This window comes from Phocoena phocoena, chromosome 3, assembly GCF_963924675.1.
Source record: "Phocoena phocoena chromosome 3, mPhoPho1.1, whole genome shotgun sequence".
Taxonomy (NCBI): domain Eukaryota; kingdom Metazoa; phylum Chordata; class Mammalia; order Artiodactyla; family Phocoenidae; genus Phocoena; species Phocoena phocoena.
Genome location: NC_089221.1, coordinates 116,009,816 through 116,028,161, shown reverse-complemented (window position 1 = coordinate 116,028,161; position 18,346 = coordinate 116,009,816). Strand labels below are relative to the sequence as shown.

Genomic DNA, 18,346 nt, shown 5'->3' with positions numbered 1-18,346 from the left:
TAGAGAAGATCCCAGTACTTGTTTACCACTTCTCTGTTTTCTTTTCCAATAAGAATAATGCCTTAACTTACAACCAAAGAATTAAAGGTGCCCGTGGACATAATATAAAGAAAACACAGAAAGCTGAAATTTGGGGTTATGCCATATATGTTGCCCATGTCTTTGTTTCATAGGCTTAATTTAGAGGTAAACAGATGAAACTTCTTTTACTGCTCTTTAAATAAATGTTATTTCACAAGTCAAAGATTGCCTTTTAATGTTTACAGAAGCTTGGAATAGAGGGGATAGCATTATCTGGTGAAATAAGGAAGGTATTTAACATGGGTTTTCTTACATACACTGTCTGGAAGGGGCTGGGGTAGGACGAGGGAAAGTGTATGATTTGTCTCATCATTTATAAAGTGGAGATAATTGAAGTGTCCTTCGAATGGCTAGGAGGATGAAGTAAGATAAATTATGAGGAAAATGTTAGAAAACGTCTATTGCTTTTAAGATGTGCAAGGGGAATAAAAATGCCTGTGGCTGGTTCCCTTTCTTGAGCTAGCCAAAGGCTGCCAAGCGCTCTGCTGGAATTGGGCCTCTGCAGCCACCGTCTCTAAGCTGGGTTTCCGGTCTCCTAGCAACAACATGTGGTGACTCTCCAGGAGCCCGGGCTGAGGTGAGTGCCCAGATGAGGGTCGGATTCGGAAGGAATCTGGGGGTGCAGCCCACAGAGGGTCAGGGATTCTGCTTTCCAACCGGGCCTGATGCTAAGCTTCCCCGGGGCGGGGCGCGGGCCGCTGAGCGGCGCGGAGGGTTGCAGACCTAGTCTCCTCCTGGGTCCCCAGGGTCCTAAGCTTTCGCCTTGCTCCTTGGTCTCTCCACCTCCATGAAAGTGCTTAGGAAAACTCACCGCAGGAGACTTAGACGCAGAGTAGAAATCGTATTATTGAGACGCTGCTTGTTGAAAAAGGTATGACAGTTTCCAGCTTTATAAATTAATAAAATTAAGCACCTGATAATGCTCTTTAGTCACAATTACATTAAATTTGGGTTGGGGGGGTGCCTGTCATTACAGTTGATACCAGTCAAGAATCTCTTAAATTGTACACTGAAAAGCCAGAATGGAGCTGTCAATGCCCCCACCTCAGATCTATGTAGAAAAGACTCTGGCCATTATCAAACCAGATATTGTTGACAAAGAGGAGGAGATACAAGATATTATTCTCAGATCTGGATTCACCATTGTTCAGGTAACTTCTGGGCAGGATCATCATGTTTTTTTTCTCTCTAGTGAATTAGGCTTTTCCTCCTTAGCTTTTAACTAAAATAGAATTTAAAATTCACTTAAGTAGAAGATATATTTGGAAACTCTTCTTAGGCATAGGGTTATATCCCTAAACTGTTATTTTAGATTACCTTATTTTTTAAAATTAATTTATTATTATTTATTTTTATTTTGGGCTGCATTGGGTCTTCATTGCTGCACACGGGTTTTCTCTAGTTGCAGTGAGCAGGGGCTACTCTTCGTCGCAGTGCGTGGGCTTCTCATTGCGGTGGCTCCTCTTGTTGCGGAGCACAGGCTCTGGGCACGCAGGCTTCAGTAGTTGTGGCTTGTGGGCTCTAGAGCACAGGCTCATTAGTTGTGGCGCACGGGCCTAGTTGCTCCGCGGCATGTGGGATCTTCCCCGACCAGGGCTCGAACCTGTGACCCCTGCCTTAGCAGGCAGATTCTTAACCACTGCGCCACCAGGGAAGTCCAAGATTACCTTTGATTTTACCTTTTAAAAATGTTTATGTAAATGTGTCAGCCCATTTAGATCCTTAGTATTTAGCATGAAATTTAGGTTTATTCTTGTAAGTATAAAAGTTATATGTGATAATATTACAAAAGTTTTTTCACATTTCAAAAGGATATAAAATGAGAAGTAAAATTTCTTTTTCTTCCATCTCTCCTCTCCCAGCTCAAGTCCTAAACTCCAGAGAGAGGCAACCACTTAATACTTCCCTGTTCTTCCAGGATTTTTTTTATGCATTTACAAACATTTTTCCCCCATAAAGTAGGGCAGTCCCCTTCCCTTGACCCTCTTCACAGAGTCCCTCAGATAGCATTCCAGATCATTACATCTGAATCTATCTCATTCTTCCTAACTTCTGTGTAATACTCTTCTGTACAGATGAGTCACAGTCTATTTACTTGGTCTTCTCTTGACTGTTGGGTGTTTTTATGTGCAGGCTCAGCGGCCATGGCTCACAGGCCCAGCCGCTCCGCGGCATGTGGGATCTTCCCAGACTGGGGCACGAACCCATGTCCCCTGCATCGGCAGGCAGACTCTCAAACACTGTGCCACCAGGGAAGCCCCTGTTGGGTGTTTTTTTGGTTGGTTTTTTTTTTTTTTCCAGTTATTTACAAACTTTTAATGTTTTAAGCCTTATACTTGTTCTGCAGTTGGTAGTTTTGAAAATGAATATAGAGTGTTGTTAAACATTATCATATTTAAAAAAACTTAACAAATAGAATGGAATTTTTTTGAACATCTTTATTGGAGTATAATTGCTTTACAAGGGTGTGTTAGTGTCTGCTTTATAACAAAGTGAATCAGCTATACATATACATATATCTCCATATCTCCTCCCTCTTGCATCTTCCTCCCATCCTCCCTATCCCACCCCTCTAGGTGGTCACAAAGCACCGAGCTGACCTCCCTGTCCTATGCAGCTGCTTCCCACTAGCTATCTATTTTACATTTGGTAGTGTATATATGTCCATGCCACTCTCTCACTTCGACCCAACTTACCCTTTCCCCTCACCATGTCCTCAAGTCCATTCTCTATGTCTGCGTCTTTAGAATGGAATATTTTTAATCTTCCTTTTTTCTCTACCATCCTTATTTGAAATTTCAGTTTTTTATTCTCTAATAAATATACAGTGTCATATTGCCTATTGAATCTTTTAAAAAATAGAAAAAGGAGAAAACTCGGGCTTCCCTGGTGGCACAGTGGTTAAGAATCCACCTGCCAATGCAGGGGACGTGGGTTTGAGCCCTGGTCCGGGAAGATCCCACGTGCTGCGGAGCCACTAAACCCATGTGACACAACTATTGAGCCTGCACTCTAGAGCCTGCGAGCCCCAACTACTGAGCCCACACGCCACAACTACTGAAGTCCGTGTGCCTAGAGCCTGTGCTCCGCAACAAGAGAAGCCACCACAGTGAGAAGCCCATGCACTGCAACGAAGCGTAGCCCCCACTCGCCGCAGCTAGAGAAAGCCCATGTGCAGCAATGAAGACCCAACACAGACATAAATAAATAAATAAATAAATTTACTTAAAAAAAAAATAAAGTCTAGGTACTGTAAAGGAAAAGATTGATAAAAGTATAAATATAGGGGCTTCCCTGGTGGTGCAGTGGTTGAGAGTCCGCCTGCCGATGCAGGGGACACGGGTTTGTGTCCCGGTCCAGGAAGATCCCACATGCCGCAGAGCGGCTGGGCCCGTGAGCCATGGCCGCTGAGCCTGTGCGTCCAGAGCCTGTTGCTCCGCAACGGGAGAGGCCACAACAGTGAGAGGCCTGCGTACCGCAAAAAAAAAAAAAAAAATATATATATATATAAATATAAAAAACTTGCACATGGCCAAATAAACATAATAAGCAAAGTCAAAACACAAATGGCAAGACTTGGGAAGAAGATTTGTAATTCATATCACAAAGGCTAATCTCCCTAGTATATAAAAAGCTGCTGGAACAGGATAAAAATTCGCTTGAAAATGGGCAGTACATGTGGATGGTCACAGAAAAAGAAAAACAAATGCTTCTGAAACATAGGAAAAGATGCTCAATCTCTAAGCAGGAAAAAAGCAAATTAAAATGACACTGAGATACCATCTGGCAAGAATATAAAAGTAAATGACATAACCCCTATGGAAGGGGATCTGGCAATTATCTATCAGTATTACAGATGCATATACCCTTAAACCCAGCAGTACTCTTCTGGGAATCTCTCCTATAACCCATGTATTAATATGAAGTGACCTATATCTAGGTTATTTTTTGCAACATGATTTATTTACAAGCAAAAGATTGAAAACAACCCAGCATTAGAAGATTGGTTAAATTGACCCTGGCGATCCACCAAATTGAATACTATGCAACTAATTATAAACCTCTCTGTGTCCTTTTATGGAAAAAAGCAAGATGCAGTACAATGTGTGGCTACTTTCTATGATAGAAAGAGAAAAAGTAATATACATGTTTGCCGGTATTTGCAAAATGAAACTAGGAGATAAATAACCATTAAAAAATGGTTGCATATTGAGGGTGAGGAAGAACAGGCTGGGTTAGGACAGGGATGGGAATGAGATTTTTCATATAAACCTTTTTATATTGCTTTGAATTTTTTAGCCCTGTAAGTATATTACTCATTAATTTGAGAAAGAAACAAAGTATACAAATAATATAAAGTTTCCAATTTGTCTTTTAAGTCCATATTTTGAAAAGAATTAGTGAAAAACTTAATAATTAAGGAGTTAATGATAACTATAAATTAAAACAGTGTTAAGAAAAAAACCGGGCTTCCCTGGTGGCGCAGTGGTTGAGAGTCCGCCTGCCGATGCAGGGGACACGGGTTCGTGCCCCGGTCCGGGAAGATCCCACATGCCGCAGAGCGGCTGGGCCCGTGAGCCATGGCCGCTGAGCCTGCGCGTGCAGAGCCTGTGCTCTGCAACGGGAGAGGCCACATCAGTGAGAGGCCCGCGTACCGCAAAAAAAAAAAAAAAAAAAAAAAACAAATAAGAAAAAAACCAACTTAGTGTAAATGCTAATATTTAACACTTTTCCCTAGTCAGCAAGAAGTTTCAAACCAAAGAACTCCTTGGTATATTGTATGCTTCTTTTTTGTTTTAATTGTGATAAAATATACACAACATAAAATTTACCTTTTTAACCATTTTTAAGCGTATATTTCAGGGGAATTAAGTACCTTCACACTGTTGTGCAGCCATCACCACTATCCATCTCTAGAACTTTTTCGTCATCTCAAACTGAAACTCTGTACACATTAAACACTAGCTACCCGTTTAGCCCTCTCCCTACCCCTGGTAACTACTATTCTACTTTCTGTCTCTATGACTTTGCTATTCCAGGTGTCTCATGTCAGTGGAATCATTTGTCCTTTGTATTGTATGCTTTAAAAGTAGGCTCTATTATAGGTGGGAGTTCCTTGAACTTGAGGCTTTCTTGTCCCATCTAGGAAAAAACTCCTAAAATATGATGTATTCTTTCAGTAGGTGGCAGCCTTTCCTGTGTTACAAACTAATGACTCCTCTTTGTGAAAATATTTGTTGTTGTTGATTTCTATTTATTTTTTGGCCGCGGCTGCGGGATCTTAGTTCCCCTACCAGGGACTGAACCCATGCCCTTGGCAGTGAAAGCACAGACTCCTAACCACTGGACTGCCAGGGAATTCCCTCTTTGTGAAAATATTAATCTAAATTCCAAAAAAGTTTATCTGATCTAATTTTAAAGCAACTGATGGAATCACTGATTCAGTATCAACTTTAGTTTAAGATGAGCCGTTAATTTTTAAAATTACGCTGCATTAGCTAGCATACCTGCAGAATATAGCTCCCCTTGCTTGTTAAGGGGTATAATGGCAGATAAGGGCTTACAATGCAGAAAAAAAAGCACTCAAATCAATATGCATAAGAATCACAAATACTGGCATATCTTAATTTTGAATAATAGAATCAAGGATTATACTAAATCAGGCACTGTTATAACTTCTCAAATTTCTTCTATTTCTTGACTATATGAATTTTAATATGTGAATAGATGTCAGCACCTTTTTTTTTTTTTTTTTTTTAAGTACTGTAACTCATCCTTGACTAGTGAGAATGTTATGTTTGTCCAGTAGAGCCTGTTCATAGCATTGCTGACCTACCTAGTAAGCATCTCTACAAGATTCTTGCTCTGGGCAGTTTAGATCCCTCTCTACAAACCAAGCAATTTTATCAAGTTTCTGAAACTTGAAGACACATGATAGTTTTGGAAGGGACTTTAAGAGGTAGGTCACTTGGTAAAATTCACACTGTACTTTCAGGAAAATCTAACCCATTTTATTTTATTTAGTTAGTTAAATAAATATATTTATTTATTTTTGGCTGCATTGGGCCTTCATTGCTGCGCTTGGGCTATTCTTTAGTTGCGGCGAGCGGGGGCTGCTCTTTGTTGCAGTACACGGGTTTCTCATTGCAGTGGTTTCTCATTGCGGAGCATGGGCTCTAGGCACGTGGGCTTCAGTAGTTGTGGCACACAGGCTCAGTAGTTGTGGCTCACGGACTCTAGAGCGCAGGCTCAGTAGTTGTGGCGCACGGGCTTCGTTGCTCCGCGGCACGTGGGATCTTCCCAGACCAGGGCTCAAACCCATGTCTCCTGCATCGGCAGGCAGATTCTTAACCACTGCGCCACCAGGGAAGCCCTCTAACCCATTTTAGAAAGATAGATATCTGCCTTAATCTTGGAGATTTTTAGCCTTCCCCTAGTAATTTATCTCCATGTCTCATCATCCTTACTCCAGCAAGTTTTCCTTGATGTCTACCTTGAATCCCTCTATTCTATTTTGAGCCCTTTCCCTCCTGATCCACCTTTAGTGGATTTGATAAACAGTAGTAATGGAGTGATTTTTTAAAAAATGTACTCAAGGGACCTCCCTGGTGGCGCAGTGGTTAAGAACCCGCCTGCCGATGCAGGGGACACGGGTTCGAGCCCTGGTCCGGGAAGATCCCACATGCCACGGAGCAACTAAGCCTGTGCACCACAACTACTGAGCCCGCACTCTAGAGCCACAACTACTGAGCCCACCTGCCACAACTCCTGAAGCCCATGTGCCTAGAGCCTGTGCTCCTCAACAAGAGAAGCCACCGCAACGAGAAGCCCGTGCGTGGCGACAAAGAGTAGCCCCCTCTTGCCACAACTAGAGAAAAGCCCGTGCGCAGCAACGAAGACCCAACGCAGCCAAAAATAAATAAATAAATAAGATATACTCAAATAGTTGCTCTTAGGGAAAATGTGATGCTTTCTAATTGGAAGAATGACTGACTCAGCTTCTATGGTTTTTAAAATTTAATAATTCATATAGTTTCTCATTTGTGAACAAACTTAACATTTATTTGTCCCAAACATTTCATATTCTTTCAAATTAACAAACTTAATGCTAACTAATTATTCTTAAGATCATAGTGAATCAACATATTTATGGCAGAACCGGAATAAAGAATATACAACTTTCATGTTCAAGTGAGAAACTTGTTTACTGCATCATTATACTGCATACTATTTCTAAATACCATAATGAGACCCGCTCCCTAAAATATGTAGGAAAATTTCACAATGAATAGGAAAATATCACAAATAGGGAAAGATGAATTTGGAATATTCTAAAGTCCAATTTTGTTACTTTTTTTGCGGTACGTGGGTCTCTCACTATTGTGGCCTCTCCCGTTGCAGAGCACAGGCTCCGCATGCGCAGGCTCAGCAGCCATGGCTCACGAGCCCAGCCGCTCCGTGGCATGTGGGATCTTCCCGGACCGGGGCACGAACCCGTGTCCCCTGCATCGGCAGGCGGACTCTCAACCACTGTGCCACCAGGGAAGCCCCTCAATTTTGTTGCTTTGTACAAAGTATGTATTAACAGAATATTGATGATTGGCGTGTTTTTACTTTAAGAAGGAGATATGATGAATTTGTCATTAACATACCATATGTTGAAAGAGGCTGCCCAACAGGAATAGTTTTTCTTAAGTAGGTTAAATAATTCTTATTTACAGCCTACATTTAACTTTCTTATCTTGCCCTTTGTTCATAATACAAAAATAAATCTCAAATTTGTGGTCAGATTGGTACTAATTTCAAGTTATTAATGACTTAATGAGGTATTATTGAACTGTCAATAAAGCTTTTGTTGATTTTGTTTCTCTTTTAGAGAAGAAAACTGCATCTCAGCCCTGAGCACTGTAGTAACTTTTATGTGGAACAGTATGGGAAAATGTTTTTCCCCAATTTAACAGCTTACATGAGTTCTGGACCACTTGTTGCCATGATATTAGCTAGACTTAAAGCTATCTCTTACTGGAAAGAACTCTTGGGACCAAGTAATAGCTTAGTAGCTAAGGAGACACACCCAGACAGGTAACTTTCCTGGGGGAAAAATGGAATCCAACTATGAAAGTGAAAAAAAAAATCTGATTTCACTGTAATAGGAATTTCCTTTAATTTGAAAGTTTTCCTAAATAACCTGATTTTTTTTGGTGGTGGTGGAGGGCTGGGTGGGGGAGGTCCATTTTGTGTTTTAACTACTTAAATGTGTATTTTAATATCAAATACCACAAAAGGTCTCAGAGAATTTTGATTTATGGTTGACTAGCCTTATTTTTCTCTCATCCTTGAACTATACTGCCACTGGTGTAGGATTTTTCATGGGAAAATTGGTATGGTATTTTATAGAATATTGGTAATGCAGGACCAGAAACTCAGATTTTCAGCATTATCATTAATGTCTGGAAACCAGAGGGCATTGAGTTCTTGCACTTTGAAAATGCATTGCTTTTTCAGTTGTCACAAAACAACACCTCTTTTTCACCCAGGTAACTCTTATTTTTCCAGTGTATCCCTCCCACAGATTTAAATATATTTGACCCTCATGTAGATAGATTTATGCTTAAATTCAAAATAGATTAAGACCTCCATATGTGAGAAGTGGCGATGCTTCTGTAAAATTCCTAAATAGAATGCATATGTAAAAAGTAAAGAAGGTATGTCAGATTGGATGGTCATCATCTCTAACTTGCTTTTAGTCTAAGGGCAATTTATGGCACAGATGAGCTAAGGAATGCACTTCATGGAAGTAATGATTTTGCTGCAGCAGAAAGAGAAATGCGATTCATGTTTCCTGCAGGTGAGTTACAGATGAGTAATTAGTTGCATCTGCTTGTTTGCTTTCTCTTTTATTTTGGAGATGAAGCTGGGAAGGAAGATAACAGGGTTTTTCTCCAGTATATTCTGTCATATTTTCAAGTTGTAGTTACTTAACTTGAAGCCAAGAGTAGAAAACATTTTTCTCACAACTAAATTGTGACCTCTAGGGAATATTTTGAGAAGAGTTTACTTTTTTTTCTTTCTTTTCTCTTGGGTTTTTCTTCTTCTGTGTTGTAATTCCTTTTAGTTATCCCTAAATGCATCAGTCAAATTTGTTACACTTGAAAAAAGAATCTTCTTTGGAAATTATGACTGATTTGCCATTTTCTCTAACAGTTTACTGTTTGTTAACAAACTCATGGCTTTATGAAATTAATAGTTCTCAGGCCCTCTTTTTGTTTCCAACCTGTTATGAAAGTTGTAAACCTTTTATAAGTGGGTATAATAAGGAGCAGCAATAAGTTTTTAGTTTATTTTCAGTAATATTTTTAGAGCAGAAAGGAATTTTGGTGATTTTCATTATAAAGAAAAGTCAAAGCATTGGGCAATTTTGAATTTTTTTTGGCTTTTTTTTTTTCTCTAAGTAATTTAGACCTGTTCCTCAGTATTTTCTGCTGAAGATTTATTCAAAGAAAATTGAAAATTGTCTTGGAGATTTAAAAGTTCAGATTTTTGAACAAAAATTGTTTTAAAGATATCTATACACAAAAAGGATTTGCCTACTACATACTTTATTTCTGTGACAGAAATTTCTGTCGTATCCATCCCATTAAGATATTTTTTTTGTTGGAACTGTTTATTGTGGAATATTTACACAAAAGTAGATAGCATGGTATAATAAACCCCTAATGAACCCATCACCCAGCTTCAACAATTTTGGTCAGTCTTTTTTTTTTCTAATTGAAGTATAATTGGTTTAGTTCAGTATTATTTCATCTATAACCCCTGCTCCTACTTTTCCTGCTTCCGTATTATTTTGGAGCACATCTTAAACATGAGATGTCTTTTTAATGTGGTAGATCTTTAGATTTAGTCCTACTAGTGAATTAGACTTTTCCTCTTTAGCTTTTAACTAAAATAGAGTTAAAAGCTAATTTATCTTAAGTAGAAGATATTTTTGGAAGCACTTCTTACTCATAGGGTTATATCCCTAAACTGTTATTTTAGATTGATTTTACCATGAGTTAATCCTCTAGATACAGTTAGACATTTGAGAAGCAGCAGTTGTAGGATAAAGATAAATGATTTATTACCTACTACCTTGCAGATCTCTTGCTATGAGAATGTGAAGTTCTTGAGAGAAAGGTCTCAGAGTTTATGATATGAACTCCCTCTTGCTTAGCAGTCAATCAGGAACTATATGCAAAAGCCTATATGATGAGGAGTCACTAAAACAAGTTACAAAGATATTCTAAAATATATTCCTAATCCTTGAAAAAGCTAGTGCTCTTCCCTTCCCTTTTAATAGGGATGGCTGATTCAAAGCTTTGCTATATTCCATTCATTCAACAAATTTATTGAGTTAACTACTGTGTGCCAGAAATACAAAGATGAATAAGATGTCTCTGCTCTTTTCAAGAAGACTGTATTTTAAAAGTCTATAAAAATAAATATACAATGCAGTATATAAATTATGCCATGAAAAAGCTTTTAAAAGTACATTGAGGGCTTCCCTGGTGGCGCAGTGGTTGAGAGTCCGCCTGCCGATTCTGGGGACGCGGGTTCGTGCCCCCGTCCGGGAGGATCCCACATGCCGCGGAGCGGCTGGGCCCGTGAGCCATGGCCGCTGAGCTAGCGCGTCTGGAGCCTGTGCTCCACAACGGGAGAGGCCACAACAGTGAGAGGCCCGCGTACCGCAAAAAAAAAAAAAAAAAAGTACATTGAAAGTTTATCTATGTAAGAAACATGAAAACACTTTTTAGTTTCTCATTAATTCATCCAGCCCTATTGTCAAAAATCAGTTGGCCATAAATGTAAGAATCTAATTCTAGATTCTCACTTCTGCTTCATTGATCTTTATTGTCTATCCTTAATATCAGTACCATACAGTCTTAATTATTGTGGTTTCATAATAGGTTTTGAAATCAGGTTAGTGGAAGTCCTCCAACTTCCAAATAATAAGTGGTCAGAGACAAATAATAAATGGTCAGCAAAAACAGAGAAACAAACAATCCAAAATTGAAGTTAAGGAAACAGTTTTATTCACAATAGCATCAAAAATAAGATATTTAATAATAAATTTAACAAAAGAATTGAAATTCTTGTGCACTGAAAAGCACAACATGTTGCTGAGAGAAATTCAAGAATATCTAAATAAATAGACATCCCTTGTTCCTGGAAGAGTCAATATTGTCAAGATGGCAGTTCTCTCCAAATTGATAAATTTAATACAGTCCCTATAAAAGTCTATGAATGCTTTTATGTAGAAATTGACAAGCTGATTCTAAAATTTATATGGAATTGCAAAGGATCTAGAAGAGCTAAAACAATTCTGAAAACAAAGAACAAAGTTGGAGGACCTCCACTAACCTGATTTCAAAACCTATTATCAAACCACAATAATTAAGGCAGTATGGTCCTGACATAAGGGTAGACATAAAGATCAATGAAGCAGAAATGAGAATCTAGAATTAGATTCTTACATTTATGTACAATTGATGTTCGACAAAAGTATGTAGAAAATTTGATGGGGAGAGGGTGGGCTCTTCAACGAATGGTGCAGAGACAACTGGATACCCACATGCAAAAACAAACAAAACAACTTAGACCCTTGGTTCACACCACACACAAAATTTAAGTCAACATGGATCATCAACCTAAACATAAGAGCTAAAAACGTCTAGAAGAAAATATAAAAAATCTTCATTACCTTGAGTTGGACAAAGCTCTTAAATATGACATCAAAAGTATGATCTATAAAGGAAAATATTGATAAATTGGACTACATCAAAATTCAAAGCTTTTCTTCTTTAAAAGCCATCATTAAGAGTATGAAAAAGGGGGCTTCCCTGGTGGCGCAGTGGTTGAGAGTCCACCTGCCGATGCAGGGGACACGGGATCGTGCCCCGGTCCGGGAAGATCCCACATGCCGCGGAGCGGCTGGGCCCGTGAGCCACGGCCGCTGAGCCTGCGCGTCCGGAGCCTGTGCTCCGCAACAGGAGAAGCCACAACAGTGAGAGGCCCGCGTACCGCAAAAAAAAAATAATAATAAAAATTAAAAAAAGAGTATGAAAAGGGGACTTCCCTAGTGGCACAGTGGTTAAGAATCCACCTGCCAATGCAGGGGACATGGGTTCTATCCCTGGTCCAGGAAGATCCCACATGCCATGGAGCAACTAACCCCGTGCACCACAACTACTGAGCCTGCACGCTATAGCCTGCAAACTACAAATACTGAGCCCATGGAAGCCCACATGCCTAGAGCCCGTGCTCTGCAACAACAGAAGCCACTGCAATGAGAAGCATGCGCACCGCAGTGAAGAGTAGCTCCCCCGCTCACCACAACTAAAGAAAACCCACACGTGGCAACAAAGACCCAATGCAGCCAAAAATAAATAAATAAATATTTTTTTAAAGTATGAAAAGATAACGACAGACTGGGAGAAGATATTTGCAAATGATATATCAGGTAAAGCACTTGTATCCAGAATATATAAAGAACTTTTACAATTCAATACTAAGACAAACAACTGAATTAAAAACTGGGCAAAAGAATTGAATAGGCATTTCACAAAAGAAGATGAATGGCTAATAAGCACATGAAAAAGTGCTCAACATAATTAATCATTGGGGAAATGCAAATTGAAACAATGAGATACCACCTGCATACCCACTAGAATGGCTATAATCAATGGCAAGGGTATAGAGATACTGGCATTCTCCATACATTATTGTAAAATGGTACAGCCACTTTGGGAAACAGTTTGGTGATTTCTTAAAATGTTAACACATCCACGTAACATGTAACTCCACTACCAGTTCTACTCCTGGCAGCATGTACCCACACAAGAGATATGAAAACATAACTCTACTTAAACACATGTGAATATTCATGGTAGCATTATTTACTACAGCACCAAACTGGAAACAATCCAACTGTTCACCAATGGATAAACAGCATTTAGTATAGCCATACAGCCATACAATGGAATACTACTCAACAATTAAAAGGAACAGACTCCTGATACATGCTACAACATGGGTGAACCTCAAAACATTATGCAAAGTAGAAGAATCCAGGCACAAAAGACCATATATTATATGATCCATTTATCGGAAATGTCCAGTAAAGATGTTTTTAGAAACAGAAAGAAGCTTCATGGTTGCCAAGGGCTGGGGGTGGGAGTGGTAGTGGTGAATTGCAAATGAATACAAGGAAACATTTTTGCGATGATGGAAGTTTTCTAAAGCTGGACTGCGGTTAGGATCACACAATTATAAGTTTATTAAATAAGTTGTATACTTCAGTGGAAGAATTTCATGATAAGGGAATTATACCTCAATAAAACTTTAAAAAATAAAATTATAAAAAATAGATGAGGTTTCTGCTTTCTTGGAGTTTATAGTTTAGTGTTCAAAAGATAGCCACTAAACAATAATTACCTATATAATTGCATAGTTATTATCTAACAGTTGCATAGTTATTGTGTGGTAAGTACTATATGGCAATTAGAGGGTATCATGAGAGACTGGTAACAAGACAGGCCCGACTGAGGAGTGACATTTTAGTTGAGATCCAAAGGATAAATAGTGGTTAACCAGAGAAAGGGAAGAACATTCTAGCAGAAGAACAGCAAGTGCTCAAGTGATGAGCAGGAAAGAATATGGTACATGGCACATATATAAACTGAAAGATCTGAAGGAAGAGACACTAAGATGAGGTTGAAGAGGTAAATAGAGGACACATAGTGTAGTCAGTGGGCCAATGTATGGAATTCTGTCCTGAATATAAGTGCAGTAAGGAATCAATAAAGCAAGAAGCAAGAACTACAGTCCTGCAGCCTGTGGAACAAAAAACACATTCACAGAAAGGAAAGATGAAAATGCAGAGGGCTATGTACCAGATAAAGAAACAAGATAACACCCCAGAAAAGCAACTAAATGAAGTGGAGTTAGGCAACGTTCCAGAAAAAGAATTCAGAATAATAATAGTGAAGATGATCCAGGACCTCGGAAAAAGAATGGAGGCAAAGATCAAGAAGACACAAGAAATGTTTAACAAAGACCTAGAAGAATTAAAGTACAAACAAACACAGATGAACAACACAATAACTGAAATGAAAACTACAGTAGAAGGAATCAATAGCAGAATAACTGAGGCAGAAGAACGGATAAGTGACCTGGAAGACAGAATAGTGGAATTCACTGCTGCGCAACAGAAGAAAGAAGAAAGAATGAAAAGAAATGAAGACAGCCTAAGAGACTTCTGGGACAACATTAAACACAACAACATTTGCATTATAGGGGTACCAGAAGGAGAAGAGAGAGAGAAAGGACCCGAGAAAATATTTGAAGAGATTATAGTCGAAAACTTCCCTAACACGGGAAAAGAAATAGCCACCCAAGTACAGGAACCGCAGAGAGTCCCATAAAGGATAAACCCAAGGAGAAACACGCAGAGACACGTAGTAATCAAATTGGCAAAAATTAAAGACAATGAAAAATTATTGAAAGCAGCAAGGGAAAAACAACAAATAACATACAAGGGAACTCCCATAAGGTTAAGGTGATTTCGCAGCAGAAACCCTACAAGCCAGAATGGAGTGGCATGATATACTTAAAGTGATGAAAGGGAAGAACCTACAACCAAGATTACTCTACCTGGCAAGGATCTCATTCATATTCTATGGAGAAATCAAAAGCTTTACGACAAGCAAAAGCTAAGAGGATTCAGCATCACCAAACCAGCTCTACAACAAATGCTAAAGGAACTTCTCTAAGTGGGAAACCCAAGAGAAGAAAAGGACCTACAAAAACAAACCCAAAACAAGAAAATGGTAATAGGAACATACATATTGATAATCACCTTAAACGTGAATGGATTAAATGCTCCAACCAAAAGATACAGGCTTGCTGAATGGATACAAAAACAAGACCCATATATATGCTGTCTACAAGAGACCCACTTCAGACCTAGGTACACATACAGACTGAAAGTGAGGGGATGGAAAAGGATATTCCATGCAAATGGAAATCAAAAGAAAGCTGGAGTAGCAATACTCATATCAGATAAAATAGACTTTAAAATAAAGAATGTTACAAGAGACAAGGAAGGACACTATATAATGATCAAGGGATCAACCCAAGAAGAAGATATAACAATTATAAATGTATATGCACCCAACATAGGAGCACCTCAATACATAAGGCAACTGCTAACAGCTATAAAAGAGGAAATCGACAGTAACACAATAATAGTGGGGGACTTTAACACCTCACTTACACCAATGGACAGATCATCCAAACAGAAAATTAATAAGGAAACACAAGCTTTAAATGACACAATAGACCAGATAGATTTAATTGATATTTATGGGACATTCCATCCAAAACCAGCAGATTACACTTTCTTCTCAAGTGCACACGGAACATTCTCCAGGAGGGATCACATCTTGGGTCACAAATCAAGCCTCAGCAAATTAAGAAAATTGAAATCGTGTCAAGCATCTTTTCTGACCACAACGCTATCATATTAGAAATCAATTACAGGAAAAAAAATGTAAAAAACACAAACACATGGAGGCTAAACAATACGTTACTAAACAACCAAGAGATCACTGAAGAAATCAAAGAGGAAATCAAAAAATACCTAGAGACAAATGAGAATGAAAACACAATGATCTAAAACCTATGGGATGCAGCAAAAGCAGTTCTAAGAGGGAATTTTATAGCTGTACAAGCCTGCCTCAAGAAACAAGAAACATCTCAAATAAACAATCTAACCTTATACCTAAAGGAACTAGAGAAAGAAGAACAAACAAAACCCAAAGTTAGCAGAAGCAGAGAAATCATAAAGATCAGAGCAGGGCTTCCCTGGTGGTGCAGTGGTTGAGAGTCCGCCTGCCGATGCAGGGGACACGGGTTCGTGACCCAGTCCGGGAAGATCCCACATGCCGCGGACTGGCTGGGCCTGTGAGCCATGGCCGCTGAGCCTGTGCATCTGGAACCTGTTCTCCGCAGCAGGAGAGGCCACAAAAGTGAGAGGCCGGCAAAAAAAAAAAAAAAAAAAAATCAGAGCAGAAGTAAATGAAATAGAAACAAAGAAAACAATAGCAAAGATCAATAAAACTAAAAGCTGGTTCTTGAGAAGATAAACAAAATTGACAAGCCATTAGCCAGACTCATCAAGAAAAAGAGGGCGAGGACTCAAATCAATAAAATTAGAAATGAGAAAAAAAAAAAAAAAATAAAATAAAATAAAATTAGAAATGAAAAAGGAGATTACAACAGACACCACAGAAATACAAAGCATCCTAAGAGACTACTGCAAGCAACTCTATGGCAATAAAATGGACAACCCGGAAGAAATGGACAAATTCTTAGAAAGGTATAACCTTCCAAGACTGAACCAGGAAGAAATAGAAAACATGAACAGACCAATCACAAATAATGAAATAGAAACTGTGATTAAAAATCTTCCAACAGGGCTTCCCTGGTGGCACAGTGGTTGAGAGTCTGCCTGCCGATGCAGGGGACACGGGTTCATGCCCCGGTCTGGGAAGATCCCACATGCCGTGGAGCAGCTGGGCGTGTGAGCCATGGCCGCTGAGCCTGCTCGTCTGGAGCCTGTGCTCCACAACGGGAGGGCCACAATAGTGAGAGACCTGCATACCGCAAAAAAAAAAAAAAGTCTTCCAACAAACAGAAGTCCAGGACCAAATGGCTTCTTAGGTGAATTCTATCAAACATTTAGAGAAGAGCTAACACCCATCCTTCTCAAACTCTTCCAAAAAATTGCAGAGGAAGGAACACTCCCGAACTCATTCTATGAGGCCACCATCACCCTGATACCAAAACCAGACAAAGATAGTACAAAAAAAATTACAGACCAATATTACTCATGAATATAGATGCAAAAATCCTCAACAAAATACTAGCAAACAGAATCCAACAACTCATTAAAAGAACCATACACCATGTTCAAGTGGGATTTTTCCCAGGGATAAAAGGATTTTTCAATATACGCAAATCAGTCATTGTGATACACCATATTAACAAATGGAAGAAGAAATACCATATGATCATCTCAATAGATGCAGAAAAAGCTTTTGACAAAATTCAACACTGATTTATGATAAAAACTCTCCAGAAAGTGGGCATAGAGGGAACCCACCTCAATGTAATAAAGGCCATATACAGCAAACCCACAGCAAACATCATTCTCAATGCTGAAAAACTGAAAGCATTTCCTCTAAGATCAGGAACAAGACAAGGATGTCCAATCTCACACTCTTATTCAACATAGTTTTGGAAGTCCTAACCACGGCAATCAGAGAAGAAAAAGAAATAAATACAAATTGGAAAAGAAGAAGTAAAACAGATGACATAATACTATACAAATAGAATCCTAGAGATGCCACCAGAAAACTACTAGAGCTGATCAATGAATTTGGTAAAGTTGTAGGATACAAAATTAATGCACAGGAATCTCTTCCATTCCTATACACTAATGTTAAAAAAAATCTGAAAGAGAAATTAAGGAAGCACTGCTATTCACCATTGCAACAAAAAGAATAAAATACCTAGGAAGAAACCTACCTTGGGAGACAAAAGACCTGTATGCAGAAAACTATAAGACACTGATGAAAGAAATTAAAGATGATACAAACAGATGGAGAGATATACCATGTTCTTGGATTGGAAGAATCAATATTGTGAAAATGACTGTACTACCCAAAGCAATCTGCAGATTCAATGCAATCCCTATCAAATTACCAATGGCATTTTTCACAGAACTAGAACAAAAAAATCTTAAAATTTATATGGAGACAGGAAAGACCCCGAATAGCCAAAGCGGTCTTGAGGGAAAAAAACGGAGCTGGAGGAATCAGACTCCCTGACTTCAGACTATACTACAAAGCTACAGTAATCAAGACAATATGGTACTGGCACAAAAACAGAAATATAGATCAATGGAACAGGATAGAAAGCCCAGAGATAAACCCACGCACTTATGGTCAACTAATCTATGACAAAGGAGCCAAGGGTATACAATGGAGAAAAGACAGTCTCCTCAATAAGTGGTGCTGCGAAAACTGGACAGCTACATGTAAAAGAATGAAATTAGAACACTCCCTAACACCATACACAAAAATAAACTCAAAATGGATTCGCGGCCTAAATGTAAGACTGGACACTATAAAACTCTTAGAAGAAAACATAGGAAGAACACTCTTTG

General features: G+C 38.9%; 1 protein-coding gene across 1 annotated transcript in view; it reads left to right on the top strand.

Annotated features, from left to right (window-relative positions):
• The first annotated feature begins 1,103 nt into the window (after window positions 1–1,103).
• Window positions 1,104–18,346, top strand: part of NME5 (NME/NM23 family member 5) — a 33,123-nt gene continuing 15,880 nt past the window's right edge. The window contains exons 1-3 of the mRNA XM_065875388.1: window positions 1,104–1,232; window positions 7,958–8,163; window positions 8,829–8,929. Coding sequence (XP_065731460.1) covers window positions 1,104–1,232; window positions 7,958–8,163; window positions 8,829–8,929 — 436 coding nt within the window. The remainder of the gene's footprint in view (window positions 1,233–7,957; window positions 8,164–8,828; window positions 8,930–18,346) is intronic.